Below are 15,917 nucleotides of genomic sequence, written 5' to 3'. Positions count from 1 at the left end.
ATGAGACTAAAGAGTCATGACAACTAAATGCAACGAGTGATCTTAGATTGGATCCTGGGTTGAGGAAAAGAAAATAAAGGCTAATACTGAGACGACTGTGGAAGTTGAATATGAACTGTGTTTTAGGTAACAGTATTGTATCGATGTTAGCATTCTTGAGAGTGATAATTATACAGTGATTAGATAAGAGAATATTTTTGCTTCTATGAGAGATGCTGAACTATATAGAGATGAAATGCCATGATGTTTGCAACTTATTCTCAAATGGCTCATCCAAAGGGTAAAAAAAACCTAGGTGCAGGATGGATGTTCACTGTACTATTCTTTCAACTTTTCTGTAAGTTTGAATTTTTTTTCAAAATAAAAAGTGGGGGAGGGGGGAAAAGAAAGTTGTAGAAAATTCTCCTACCTGAGAGGATGTGAGATGTTACAAGCCTGAAGGGGGAGAGAGAGCCTAGAGGAGGCTGGAACTATTTAAACTGATGCTAAGTCTTAAACCATACATATGGATCAGAAGCTTCCATTCAGTGCTGCTGAAAACGACATGTAGAAAAAGAAAACCTTCTATATACTATATCTAAACCTTCTATATACTATATCTAAAACTTTCCTATGCCATCAGAAGTGACAAGGCATATTAAGGCCCTGTGTGTAGGTAATGAAGTACAGTACACCCTCAGTAACATGTGAAAAATGAGTTAACAGGGAATTCTGTAATATCTACCTACCTACCTATCTATAAGTAAAATCAAGAATATGAAAAGATGATTTGTTCTTTTACCTGGTTTAAAAATAATTTTCCCCAATTACATCTTTTCTAGTTGAAAATACTTTTATCGGTCCCCAAAGTTGTCTATGTATCTTGTTTTCTATTAATGCTTCCATTCTTTTGTCTATGTAAATGTACATGTAATTTCTTAATTTGTGCTTCTCTGAAAGACAGCTATGATTGAGAACTTCATCTTAACTGTTACTCATGCTGTTGAGATATGTGCCATTTTAAGTTATTTCAGGTGAGTGATACACAAGTAACACTCTCTGTCCAAACCTATTGGCCGCTATGAAATGGAAGTATCTGTATTTGTATTTTAATGATGCAAAGTGAAGAATATGACTATTATAATAATATCAAATAGCATTTATGTGCCTCTTGAGTTTATGAAGTGCTTTCATATACATTTCACTTCTCTGCAGAGATGTAAAAATGGAAGAGAACAAGCAATACGATAAATGAGATAGCTAGCTGGCTGTGATAAGTAAACAAAGGTTATGAGTGACTGTAGGCATCTTAAATGTTTACAACCAGCTCTAAAGGAAAAATTCCCTGTTGTTTTCCGTCGGAAATGAACAATTAGCACATATTGCAGAAGGGAGTGCAGTCTGGTGCTTTATGCTAAGAATGGAAACCAGGCAATTCTCATTTCTTGTTTTAACTGGGCCTTGACCTCCCTGTGTCCTTGGGCAAGTCGATAAGGCCATCAGTTTCTCTCCTACCAGTTGGAGCCCTTGACCTTGCTTACTGGGGTGGCCTAAGAAATGGCAAAGATCGCTGAAAATTCAAGACACTATTGACAATCACCGCCTGTCTGCATCTTCTAAGAAAGCTGCAGAGCATGACAAAGACCCTTGATTGATTATGCATCTCACTTTTATACTTGCAAAAGGAGGTTCATACATTAAAATTTGGAATAAAGGCTCCTGGGAACACTAATGTTTTTTGATTCCCACTTAGGCCCCAGCTTCAGGCCTTGTGATAAGGATATAACTAGTGGTGAAAGGGTGGGAAACATGAAGGCTCACCAGCAGGAACCCTCTGCCATGAATAACAGAATGCTTTTCAGAGGAGCCCAGCCTGACTACACTAACCGCCGTCATCACCAAGGCTAGGCTTGCCATATCTGGGATGTCAATGGCAAAATGACTTCCTAACTTTGCCAAGATTTAAAAAGAGCTAAGGAAAAAAATTACCCATGATGCTGCAGCAGAGAGAATAGCTAACCCTTCCTGCAATACTAAATGTGAAGTGGAAAACACATATAAGAATGACCAAGTAAGAAAGGCCCACCCCAATGGCCTCAGATAACAAGTGTATATCCTTGTGCTGTGGAGAAAAAATTCCACAGAGCCCACTGCAAAAGAGTAGCTCACATCTACTTCTGGACACAATGTAGACAGTAAAACTGGTTCATGCTTTTGAGGGCACAACTGGGAATCCTCCACTCTCCTGCCTCCATGTTTCCATGTGGCTGGATTTTGCTCTCAACTCCATATTCTTTTGTATTCCAAAAGAGGAGTTGACTTCTGACTAGTGACTTTGGGAAAAGGAACCGAGCACATGTGGGTCGGCCCCTCTGGCTGAGCCTTTTTATCATAGGCCTCTAGTATGAATCATCAGAACAAAGCCTACATGAGCGCTTTCTGATCAGCATGCCCACATGATATTCTGGCCACATGATAAGCTTTCTCCAAGTGGAAGGCCCATTGTTTTGGGCAGCTGAGTTCAACTCAGGTAGAAAATACTAGAAGCCATTTGCTATATATCAAGTTGCATTTTTCAATCAAGCTATTATTGGTAATAAAGCTGCTATGTTCATTTCCATCTGTCTGAATTCTATGCTGACTTCTCAATTGGTTCTGACTCAAGAGGGGAAGAAAGTATTATTTTTATTTACTCCCTAAAACCACAGAACATCTTCCTGCAAACTCTTTTCTAGTACTCATAAAGCCAATCTAGAAACCCCCGCAGCATCACCAATGGCTTCACGAAGCAGAAGAAACCAAGAGGGCCAGCTGCCATGGCCAGGCATGCATTTCCTGTGAGGTTTGCTGCAGTTTTTTAAGTTCTGAAACTGTCCATCGAAGAAAAATGAATGGTACCCAGCTGCACGATTTCAGGCTGCATTTTTATTATAGGCTTCTAGTATAAATCACCCAAACAAAGCCTGTATGAGCTGCCTGAATGTCAGAAAAAACAGTGTCACAGAACTCTGTTAGGTAATTTTTTTAAAACTACTACATATTTATATCAACAAAAGACCCCTAAGCTCTCGTCCTCCTGGACATCTTTCATAATGTGTTGATATTTTATTTTCTACACATTCCCACCTCACTTTCTAGTACTAGAGAATTTTGGGTGCAGGAGTATATCAAATTCATTTTAAACAGTTAAGAATTTTAAGTATGGCACTCTCTCCTCCAAGGGTCCATTGTTATTGAGCTCCATCTCTCGTCCAAGTGCATATTTTGAGGGAAAAACAAACCTGCACGAGGGGATGTGGAATGTGAGAAAAAACCTTTTCCAAACACAATACTGAAGGTTTCTTCCTCAGAAATGAATCTCTAGGGAGAGGAGCAGGCTGCCTGGAGATGTTCTTTTATCAGGAAAGGAGCACAGGGCCAGGTCAGAGAGATGCTCTAAAGGCCCAAGAGAGTCACTGAGGAAGAAGGCCGGACAAGGTCCCTCGGGTTCCCCCCACCATAACCAGCTGATTGATTCTATCCTATTTCTTTTTGTTGTTCCTTGGCAGGGACAAGATGGCATCATCATTTCCACATAGGGGTGAAGGGGATGATTCATTAAGGATAAACCTTTTTTGGAAATAACTTTAAAAGGCAATGGGTGAGAGTGTGCATCCCTGCACAGCTCAGGGGAATTTGGAAAGAGTTCAATCACTTGATCTTTGTGTGTGACAGGAGGACAAATAAGATAAGCTGGAATGTAAAAGGTTTCAGTCTCAACTGATGTGCAGAACTGCAACAAACACAAAACAACAGAGAAGAATTGCAATCAGAAGGGAGGTGTATCCTAATAGCAAAGGAAAGGAAGCCAGAGAGAGGTGTAAAGATGCCTTTCCCGGCCCATTTTGAATCTCAGTCATCCACATTGATAGCCTTGGCCAAAGCCCCAGCTACATGGTAACATTCTCTGTTTCCTTCTGTAAGGTTTCAATCTTAGTAGAGTCTTGGCCCAGACTTTAGGTGAAAACAAAACAAAAAAGTCTAATAACTGTCATAACTCTGCTCTGAGGCATGCTTGGGGTCCAAATTTACTAAGTTTGTGGTCCAGGAACCCCCAAGCTAAGAGAAAAACATGGAAAGTGGTCCTGGCTTTGACCTGGAGCATCTGGCAAAAGCCAATATAATAGCTCTTTGGAGAGACTCACTCTCAACCCAGCAGCCACAAAATTTTCACTAATAAAGCCCTGCCAAACATGACTTTGTAATCTAAAATTAAAAATACATAAGATCATCTACCATTAGCCAGAATCGGCAGGCATACCAAAAGCAGAACAGGGGAGCCCAAAAACTTCAGGTGATAGAATTTCTGAGCACAGAATACAAAATAAGTAGATTTAAAATTATTAAAGAGATAACAAACTGAATGTGTGAAGAAGGAATAAGGTATTCCCAAAAAGGAGAGATTTAAGAGAAACAGAATTGTTATGAGAAGTATTCTTGGTGAAATAAAGAATTCAATGGATATGTTAAAAAAGCAGAGCACACCTAAGAAAGAGAATTAGTGAACTAGAAGAAAGTGTAGAGAAAATTTCCCAGAAGGAAGCACAGAGAAAAGATCCTAAAAGAATTTTCTGTTGTGACCATTATTTGCACTGAGACACGTAGAGCTGAAAGCTGACCACAGTTAGGGATGCTCTCTTAATGGTGCGTCTGGGGGAATCCAGTGCCCAGGGCACTGAATTGGTGGCTAATTAGGTTAGAGTTCCTTTTACCCATTTCTTTTTCTGGTTCAGTACTCTTTTCCTTCTCTCTCTCCCTAGGTTTAGATTGCTCACTTAGTGGATACTGTAATAAACAATGCATATGGTCAGTGTCAATGCTAGACAGTCGATGTCTCTGTGTGTATAAGCACGTAGATGTACATCTTTAAACATATCATGTATATAGATGTTAATGGTATTGTTTTGAGAGATACACACACACACAACACACACTTGCAAAATAACAGCACCTACATATATCGGACTTGCAGCAACTCCCAACTGTAGTGGAACACAGACTGGAAACTAAGCATTAAACTGGGAGTAAGGAACACACAATTTCAAATCCAACTGGGACATTAAGTAATTGCACAACCACGGGCAAGTCACACCGCAGTTCTCTCATCTGTAAATGACAAGGACTAAATGAATGATTTCCAGGACCTCTTCCTACTCTACTCTTATACAGCTTCAAGAAGCTAACTCGCTTCTGTGCCATCTGTGTACTTTATTTTTAGAACAGGTCTCTACTCAGAGCCTTGTTCTTATTTACATTAATAAATATAATAGTCTGGCCTTCTGGGTTATAGCAGATCAGAAATAATAATTGAGAAGTGAAAAATGAGCAAGAAGGGATTCCTAGGATCAAATACACTGACAGTAGCTTAAAAGAGGTGAGGAGTGGAAGACTGTATTAATAAGGAAAATGACTATAATGTGAAGCTTAAAAAGAACGGCTCTCATTAGCAATTGACTATAGGATCAGATAGCTTTCCACACCTCAGCTTCCCTTCAAGGTACCGTTATATTACAACACTGAACAATAACTGATGTTGCTGATAATCTTGACGAGATAAGAAAAGCTTGGCTTATGTTCAACACATCCTATTTAAAAGCAGGAAAGTATAAAATCATTTTGGAAAGAGTTCTATAAAGAGGTTAAAAAAGTATCAAAATGGTTTCAGACACCTGGAAAATTCTTTCATACAGACTCCCCACACATGTGCATGGCAGTGTATGCAGTTATATAGAGAAATATTTCTTAAAGGTGTTAATACACATGCTCTATGAAAGGTACTGTCAAGTGGCCCAAGAAAGATCCACAACTACTTTTAGAACCTTATAATCAAACACAGAAATCCTTATAAACATACATAAAAGGATGTTCCATCAACTGTATGAAATAAATACATATCAGTAAAGTGACAGCATTATAAGTAATAGTTAGGTTTCACGTACGGAATACTGCATGTAAGACTGGCATAGAGGTGGGGGAAGTGAAGATGGCTGTGTAGGAGGCTTTCAAGGATCCACTGAAAGTTGGGGAAGGAGTCAAATGCATTCCACAGTGAGGGGAGATGAGGTCATGCTGCTTGTTGAATGTGAAAGCCCATCATCATCATGAGTCATCTGAGTTCATGGGAGATATCCAGGCAATGACACCATAAGGCAAGTTAGGACCATCAGAAGGGTTTAAGGGCTGACAGGGAATCTTCCCACATTTGTGTGTACGCAATCACAGACCCACCTCTTTTAAAAGGGCAAGGGTCAAAGGGTAAAACCCCTCACCCCTGGAACACCCACCCCACTCTACAAAAGAATGAAAGAAAACTACATGCAAGTGCCTCAAAGAGTGACTGGCAAGACTGAAGTCTGAGAACACAATGCAATTACAAGTTCTACAGATTACATTAAAGCAAATCATTGAAATGGAAAAAATTTTTATTAGAAAACTATCACACTTTGTCTTCTTAGTCAAATAACAAAGCATCTAAGTATAAATAGACAGAGAGGTAAATATAGATCTGATTATAAATGTATGCATTTAAACACTTTTCCCTATTGCCGTTTTCTTGAATTTCCATTTCGTTTAGAAGCTTTGAGTTAAAAAAATCTTTTATAACAACGTTCAGAATTAAGGGTCAGGAAAGCGTTTCAGCCTGATGTTCTCTGTAACTAGTCAAGTATATCTAAATCTATTAGGTCCTTGTTATTACCAGTATCTGCTGTGTTCAGAGAGCTAGAATATTGTGGATTTACCTATCTGTAAATAAATCTGTCATAAGAAATTTAAAAAATAAATTAATCTCAAAGTACTTTACAAAAGCATTCACATTATCATTTCTTTAAGGGGCAAGATCCCTTATGGTACAATCTGCAGACATGTTCAGAAATGAATCTCTAGCATAAAGCGCAGTATCTGCATTGTTTGTCAGTTCCCAGAGGGCAGGCATCAGATTTATTCACATCATGTTTTTCTCCTCTTTATTCCCCTTCTTCTTGCTAACATGGTATATAATTTGTGAATAAAAGAAAGTTCTGTAGAATGAGATAAACAACGTTTTAGTTTTCATTCCACAGCTGCCAGTGCCAATTCAAAACATCTTTGATATGAAAAGCCCCAAATGCTTTTTAAGGCAGGCCGATCCTGAGAAAAGAGGTGAATATTCTTGCATACTTGTTGGAAAAGGGCTTTTAGAAAGCTTTTCCTAGTTCCGGAAATAAGCATTCGTGGTTAGCAGGGGGTTCCGTGTTACCTGCAGATAAGAGCTTCCAGACAAACAAAACATGGGCAGAGTCACTAGTTTCTAATTAACCTAACTGTGGCACAGCCTGAAGCTATCAGAAGTTACCTACTGGCTACGGCTGAGCACCCTACCAGCCCACACGGACATGGACAGCGGTGTTCTCTTCACTTTCCCCTGCATAGGAGACGGGCACCCAGAGTGGGGAGCATTTCAAATAAGAGGAGTGAGTGAGTGAGTGGAGTGTGTGTGTGTGTGTGTGTGTGAGAAGAGAGAGAGAGAGAAAGAGAGAGAGAGAGAGAGAGAGGAGAGAGAGAGAGAGTAGAGAGGAGAGTGTGTGTGTGTGTGTGTGTGTGTAAGAAAATGTTTGAACATGCATGAATTTCAAACTATCTGGATGCCTTGCTGAAATCTCACAATTACTGGAAACACTGGCAAATTATGAAACAGACTGGTAAATTCCATGACGTTTATTCAAATAAATACATTTTCTTTCCTATTTTTCTATTTAACATCAATATACAAAGTACTGAAAGTAGAGAAATTGGAATGACATTGATAAAGGAAATAACTAAGAAAATAGTCTAGGATCCTGCCCATAGTTTTGCAGACAAATAATGATTTAATAAATTAAAGAAGATTCTGTACCAGAGTAAGAGTTTTTGTTGTTGTTGTTGTTGTTTTAAACTAGGTCAAAACAATGAGTGAGGCTGAATCCCTGCTGTTATAAAAAACAAGAATACTGTTCTTAGTTTGGCTGTACTCCTGCCTATAAGCAGGAAAATGGGCTGAATGACCTTTTCAATCTGAAGATTTATGATGGGAGTCCATATAATTCTAAAACTAAAGGTAAAACAAGATAAAATGCCTGTGGTCTTAAGAAACATTCAGAAGAAGGGTCACTAATCAGAATGCAGGGAGGTGGAGAAGGGGGATGAAAACGAGTATTACATCTATAAACACAGACATTTATATATGCATATAAATTTACAAACACACAACAGCCAAGCTCAAAAGCAAGAAAGGAAATTTCCTGGGGCCCACAGCCATAGTGGGGTTTAACGCCACCTATCACTCAGGGGGAACTGCAAGAGGCAGGACCCGCAAAGGGGTTAAGAGTGTGAACTTAGGAGCCAGACTACAGGCATACCTGGGAGATGCTGCAGGTTCTGTTCTGGACCACTGCAACAAATCTAGTCGTGATCTTTTTGTTGGCAGAGGGTCTTGCCTTTGATTTGTAAAAAAAAATGCAACATCTGTGAAGCACAATAAAGCAAAGCACAACACAAGGTATGCCTGTACCGAATTTGAATCTGGCTTCTCCACTTACTTTCTGATTGGGATAATGATAGGAACTGCCTCATAGAGTTGTTACGAGGTTAAAGTAAGTTAACACATATAAAGAAAACACCTGAACAGTGCCTGGCACATAACAAGCACTCAATTAATGTCAGTTGATTTTACCATCATTGTTAACCAGGCTGAAGAGACACACCCGATGCTGGTGATTTAAAGCACCTTGGCAGCAGAAATCAAGGCTGGGAGCCCACTGGGGTAGGTCTCTGGGAGCCACAAACTCAGCCCAGCCAGAAAAATCTTCGGCCACCAACTGAAGAAGCTCATATAGAGGAGGTCACCCACCTCGGGCCCTGGGTGAAAAATGTCTTGTGAAATCAGAGCCCCTGGCCTTGTACCTGACTTGGGTGTGGGGCCTGAATGTTAGCACTATCCAAGTTGTGTGACAGCTGGGGGCTGAAAAATTAACATAGAAACTATTTGTTCAATGAAGCCCAATGGGCCCTGGCAGAGGCCACCATAAATTCATCCTGCAGAGATACGTCCCCTGTCTAGGCCCCAGTCTTCAAGTACAAAAATCACACTGACTATCAAGCATCAAGCAGAATAAATAAAAACAAACCCACATTCAAACATATCCTGGATAAAGCTATCAGAGAGAAAATACAGATTACCTACAAAGGATGCAGACTTCTCATCAGCAGTAATAGATGCCTGAGGACGATGGAATCATGTCTTCAAAGTGCTGAGGGGAAATAACTGTCAACTTAGAATTCTATACTATCATTCAAGAGCTAGAGAGAAACAGAAATGATTGGAGGCACATAAAAGCGAACAAAGTGCCTCATCCCTCGACAAAGAATGCAAGAAATACACAGGCAAGAAAGAGCTCCAAAAAGGAGAGTAAGAAGAAACAGTATTTGCTAGAAAAGAAATCAGATGGGAGCCTCCGGAACCTTCCACAACCCAGCCTAAAAATGTGTCTTTACACATGAGCAGGGGGCACATTCCTGAGGTGACCGTGGGCGAGCTGTCTTCCCTGTGCTCTGGGGACACCTCCTGCTTTCTTAGGAACCTGATTCGATTAATAATTTCTTCTCCCGTATGTGTTACTCCTTTAAACCTAAGTTTAATTGTTGAACAAAATATTACAGGCATGTATCCTGAAATAATTTATAATGCAAAGCAGACATTCTCACCACCTTCCCCTCCAGTCCTGTTTCCTGGCAGCAACCGCCTTCAGATCTTTGAGCTGTCCTGTGTGGTATTCATCTTTCTATTTTTAAATACTATGCTATGCCAGGAGACCTTTGGAAAATCCATCACCTGCTGGCCAAGGCTTGTGGCTATTTACACTGTCACAATCCTTCTGTAATCTGGAAAAAAGACTTGATAAACTGTCCCAATGACACAGTGTTCTTGTTTTTAGAACATGGAGCCACAAAACTTGGCCCTGTCCATTCCCAAGAGATAATTTATATGTTACAAGGTGAGATACTTTTATATCTTATTCTGTCTCATAAGACTTTATCCATATTGCTACTTTATTATATTTCTATTCAAGAACAAAATACACCACTCCCTAAGTACAACTCCAAGATAAACTGAGTTAGAAGTCCAAAAAGTTAGGTTGGTAGGTATGTAAGTCATTTCACCTCCAGAAGCAGGGCCTCCCACCACCTGCGTGACCTTGGGTGTGAATGATCTAGAATGCGGATGAGCCTATTTCTCCGAAGAGCAAGGTAAGGGCGGGAGTTACAGGTAGGGGTGGGTGGGTCTGTCACTGCTTGAACTGTGGGACTAAAAAGAAATTTCACCAACAGAAGGCTGAGGTACCAGTGGAGGTAATATTTGATTATTACTTAATATTATCTGTATGTAATAAAAATTTTGTTGAAAACCCTTTGACTAATAATCTGTCTCTTGAGAGTCTAAATCTTTCACTCATTGTGTTATTTTAAAAATAAAAAACAAAAAGAAATAACAACAGCCAAAAAACAAAAATCAATCAACCAACTTAGGGCCTGAAAGAAGAGAGACCTCTCCTAATCTTTGGTTGAAAAATCTTCCCAAAGCATATATTCTTATATTACTTTTTTCCTGCTTTATCAAGGTAGAACATGTTTTTCTAATTATGGTAGTTAAGAATTCAGTTTCTTTCCCAATATCTCAGTTATATCAGTTTGTGTGAAATCAGTAGTTGGTGTTTATTATTATTACGTAAATATGTTTCTCTGCTAAACTGTTAAGTATATACTATGACATTTCCTTTCCTGAACATTTAGTATTCCCTGGAGTTAACAGGTCTCTTTCATTTTATCCTCTACTTCACTTTTTATTACCTATTGCTTATTATTCTCAAAGGCTCCAGTTTACATTAGATATCTGCTATGCCCACTAATCAGATATTTTAAAGGAAATAAAATTTTGATAAAAAGCTTATGTAAATATCCACGGCTTACTGACTGGTGACCTTCACTCTAGGACAGTCAGGTGACCAGGTAGCTTTTTTATTGAGAGACAACCTCCCCCCACCAAATTCTTACCTCTAGGGACAGATAATCTCCAAACAAATTCCTGAAGATTCCTGCTTGGGAGAGGAGGACATACTAAGTTACTTGAGTTCCTCGAACAGGGCAGGGAAAGGAGCTGGGCAGGCCTCGGAGTTCGGAACCTGTCTGACACCAGTGCCTTTTGCTCTGCCTGGAGTCTCCAGGGTGAGTGTGTCACCAGCTAAATTTCTCCCCAAACTATAGATTTCTGTGGGCGTGAAGCAGCTACAGAAGGTCAGGGAGAGGACCTTAGGTCTAACTGCTCTGTATACTGAGTTAATCTCTTTGTTTTCACCCCAACCCCGCCCCCAGCCTTCCACAATACCTGAAGCTCCCATCCCGACTCTTTCTGAGGATGCATAGGGCACAACGTCTTGTTTCTCACTAGTGTCTCTTTCTGTAGACTTTCGGTCCTATTTTTAGGTAACAGTGAACCTGGCTCTGCTAAGTCAGGCCCTCCTCTATCTACCACCTCTCATGCACTCTGGTCTCTTCTCCTGTTCTCTTGGAGGTTTATGACTTTTAAATTCTTTTACCATTATTTCAGTAAGGTTTCTTTGGGGTGGGGAAAGAGACAGATTAAATATATATGTTCGATTTGCCATATTTATCAAATGCCTCTTTAACTGCTCTTTCTTCATTGGTTCCTTCTCACCAGCATTTATTTTATTGCAGTAGGAGCACTTAACATGAGATCTAGCCTCTTAAAACACATATTAAGTGTACGATACAATACTGTTGACTATAACTCATTACCATTTAAACGTTCTCAAGCCTCTCGAATATTAAGAAAATCAGGACTAATATAACGTTTCCCTTGATTTCACTGTCTTTCACCTACAGTCTCTTCCTTCACAGTCAAATGGTTAAAACGGTTGTCTACGCTTTCACCTCTTCAACACTCTCGAATTTCTCAATCTGCTGCCACCTACCTTCTCCCTCCTTTACTCCACTGAAACTGTTCTTGCAAAAGATATCCCTGTTGATAAGTCCAATGAATACTTACCAGTCCTCACCTTGACCTCTCAGTAACATTTGACACTGATCTACTCCTTCCTTCTCAAAACGCTCTTCCTTGGAGTTTCTGACCCCACGTTCTCCTTATAAATGGGATCCACACTCCTTAGCAGTATTTAAATGGTACAGACTACGCTTCCCACACCAGTCTCACCTCTTGCCATGGCCATGTTCAAGTTCTATGCTATAGTGCCTGGGAATTCTTTCAGTTCCTAGAGCAAGCCATATCCTGTTTTTCTTCTGATCTTTGTGCATCCTACTCACTTTTTATTTACCCAGTTTTGCAAATTCCCCATATCTGTGTTGAATGCTCCTACGATGTGCTCCTAGGGCGCCTGTACGTCCACCACCAACATGTTTATTAAACTGTCTGCTTATCTGGCCAAGCTTCATGAGGGCAGGACCCATGTCTACCTTCTACCGCGTTTAAAGCTACGTCACTAGCGCAAGTATGATGGCCAGCTCATGGCAGGCACCCAATAAGTGTCAGTGGAGTAACTGAAGACACACAGAGAGGGAGAATCGAATGCTTACAAAAAGATACACATTGTCATATTTTTTCTTTAATGGGCCAGCAGAGCAAATGAAATTACAGAGAGACCAAATTTGGTCTACAGAAAGACTTTACACTATAACCTAAATTCTCTTGGCCACCTTTTTCTATATTCTTATCAGTGTATCTGACAACCAGTCATCATTTTTTATACACAATAAACCAAACAGAGAGTCAGAATATCAATATATCAACTCCAAAGGGCTTAGAGAAAGACAACTGTCTAAAGGTTTCAGCATATCTTAAATCTCTACAGAGGTAAATCATAGGGTTTTGAAATACTATGGGAGTGACAATGTTTTATTCTGGTAGTTTTGGTTTTAATTTTGCTCACATTCTAAAATAGGTCTGAAAAAGAGGCAGATTAGCTCTGTTGAAAGAGTAACCCATGAGGCTACTTGGACCATGAGGGCTGTAGACTCTGAAGAAAAACAAACCCCAGCTCAAGCAAAACTGGATTTCTAGCCTTGGCAATCACTTAATGTAAGCCAAGCTCTCAATGCGCAAATATCCCAAACACCTTCACTGTTTTATTGAGATGGTTATCACTGGCAAGTACCTTCTTCTTCGGTGCATAATCAGAATTCTTTCAAAGCATGTTGATATTTTAGTTATTTCGAATTGTCTATGATATTTGACTACATTTAGCTACAACTGAAGAGTCTGTTTATAGAAAACATGCCCAGCTGAAAATAGATGTTTCTAAATGTTAACTACAATAAATATTTTGTTAGATACTATAGTCCCAGCTAGAAAAATCTAGAAAGAATGCAGAGATTATGTCCAGTCTTTTGATAATGAACGAACATGTGAAAAAAAATGTTTTGCACTCAGAAGGCAAAAAGGCTGTGATGAATTGCTTTCCATTTCACTTGTCTGAGTAGATATTACTGTATTTCTATGATATGAGTCCCTGCCCCAAAAAAGAACTCATACATTTATAACTGAAAAATCATCTCTTTTCAAAAACAAACAAACAAAAAATCTCTCCAGAGACAGACACTCTAAGCTGGAGGGAGGGAAGGACAGACAGACACCCTTATACATATTTGTCTTCCCCAGAGTGACCCAAGAGCAAGTAAAGATGACCTTAGATATCGTTTGCAGGGATGGGGGTCCTCCACGACAAAAGCACAAGTAAGGAAAAAGTTCTGAGGAAGAGACACTGCCCCGAGTATGGCAGGTATGTTGGAAGCACTGCCCACAACTTTCCACACTGGGGAGCGACCCTGAGAAAGGCAAACCCCTGGCTCTAAGAGCCTGCCAGTTCAACCAGCTTTCAGTTGTATTTAAATGTTAGAGAGTATGGAATTCACCTGTGACGATCCTCCCGCCCCCACCCCCCATCGTGTGTGTGTGTGTGTGTGTTATTTTCATCCAAGGATGGCAGGAACCACCACATACAGTTTATACCATGGGTCCTAAACAGACTATGAGCCATTTATTAGCATAAATAGTCACGTTGCTCCTTCCATTCTTTTCTTCAAAATTTAGCCAACTAAAGGAAAATGTAAGCTAAAAATCTTGCTGATGAATACACTGACCCAGTCGTTCCTTGGGTTTAAGTGAAAATGAGTAGGTAAATGAGTAGTTAAAACATACTGTGGTTGACTTTTTTCTCCATTTTGACCACTGCTAAATTTTCAGTAACTGCGATCATTATTGACCTTACACTGTAATATCACATGATTTATGCTGCTTTCTTTGACTGGGCTCCTTTTCCTCCTTCATTTATTTGCCTAACTCCTACCTGGTTTTTCAGATAGCTCATACACCACCTCTTCCAACAACCTGTCCTTAACCAACCATATCCCTGCCCCGATTTCTCATAATAGTCCTTCTTCCTCTGAGTTCCAAAACCATGTCCTGCATAATGCCTTCACAGGAGTGACCATACAGCACTCTATTTGTTTATAAGACACACCTCCCCAACCAGTCATTGACATCAAAGGCAAGAATCATAGGTCACCTTTATTTTCCAGTTTATTTCACAGTTTCTCATATTTGGTAGACATTCTAAGATGTGTGTGTGAAATGAGTGAACAAATGTATGAATAGACAGATGATGTTTAGACTTAGAAACAAAATTATAGCGATGAGTCTTTAGAAAACCTTTAGTCTACCCTACTTCATCCGAAAATTCCCTAAACAAGTATTTCTTAACAACTGTGCCAAGATATTAAAATAAGGAAATCATTATCGATGTTCAATAAAACATAAATATTTTCTAATGCAAACAGCATTAAATAAAAACTTACCGGCAAAGTTCCAGGCAGAGATGCATCAAAAAAAGATACCAAAGAATTTGGAGGTGCTGCAAAGTGGACTTTAGATGCAGAGAAGAGTTTAGAGTTGGAGGAAATCTGGGCATGAATTTCCAAACCTACCACAGCTGTCCATTCGCGTTCACTAAAGAGAAAGATAAAGGTTAAGAAGCAGTTAGCAATGGCCATGCCATCCTGAACGTGCCTGATCTTGGAAGCTAAGCAGGGTCGTGCCAGGTTAATACTTGGATGGGAGACCACCTTGGAATACGAGGTGCTATAGGTGTTTAAAAAAATAAAAAATCAAAAAAAAAGACGTGGTTAGACCTGTTACCATACATAAATTCCTATAAGCCTAAACCACAAATGTTAATTTCCTATTTGTTTTGACTTATTAAAATTTTATATCCTTACATTAAATAATGTATCATATTGTTTGTATTCGTGACTAAATCAAAAGTAATTCAAAATGAACACCTACAAGGCAGGTAATATAAAATTCATTAACAACATGGCATAAGGAGATATGCCATGTATATCTTCACTGTATAAACAGGAAGGTGATAGAGAAAGGAATAATTTGGCATCTTAAAACAATTTAGATATGGGTGTCAGGTGGCAACTGCTTGGCTGACTTCAGTGAAAAGCGGCCTTTTCTAAATTAACTGTCTAAAAATGCGAACATTTTTAGAATTAACATAAACATCAGCATTCTGTAACTAGAGAAATATTGGTAAATAAAGTTGAATATTCTATTATTTAAAAAGAAGGGGTAATTGTCATGTTTGGAATTCATTTTATAACAATGGGTTGCAAATAAAATTACCAGAGTGACACAGATATAATGGGTCACTAGTAAATGATACTCTTCCGGGTAATTTTGTGCAAAGGAAAACACTAAACCAGCAGATATAGCCTTTTTTGGGCCCCCAAATCACTTTCAATTCCAGAGCTCTAGTTTCAGGTTCCTTTGCTGTTTGTTTATGCTTGAT

At 39.3% G+C, this 15,917-nt stretch overlaps 1 protein-coding gene across 3 annotated transcripts in view; it reads right to left on the bottom strand.

Moving 5' to 3' along the window:
- GATB (glutamyl-tRNA amidotransferase subunit B) overlaps positions 1-15,917 on the bottom strand; it is a 76,004-nt gene that overhangs the window by 56,708 nt on the left and 3,379 nt on the right. For 2 of the 3 annotated variants that reach the window (XM_039875974.1, XM_039875975.1), the window contains exon 1: positions 14,920-15,129. The exons of the other annotated variant lie outside the window; for it this stretch is intronic. In XM_039875974.1, coding sequence (XP_039731908.1) covers positions 14,920-15,114 — 195 coding nt within the window. In that variant the 5' untranslated portion in view covers positions 15,115-15,129. Of the gene's footprint in view, positions 1-14,919; positions 15,130-15,917 lie in introns of those variants that run through there. 3 annotated transcript variants of the gene reach the window in all.

Source organism: Pteropus medius, unplaced genomic scaffold (assembly GCF_902729225.1).
Source record: "Pteropus medius unplaced genomic scaffold, Ma_sr-lr_union100, whole genome shotgun sequence".
In the NCBI taxonomy this organism is placed as follows: Eukaryota; Metazoa; Chordata; class Mammalia; order Chiroptera; family Pteropodidae; genus Pteropus; species Pteropus medius.
This window is presented reverse-complemented; position numbering and strand designations above follow the sequence as displayed.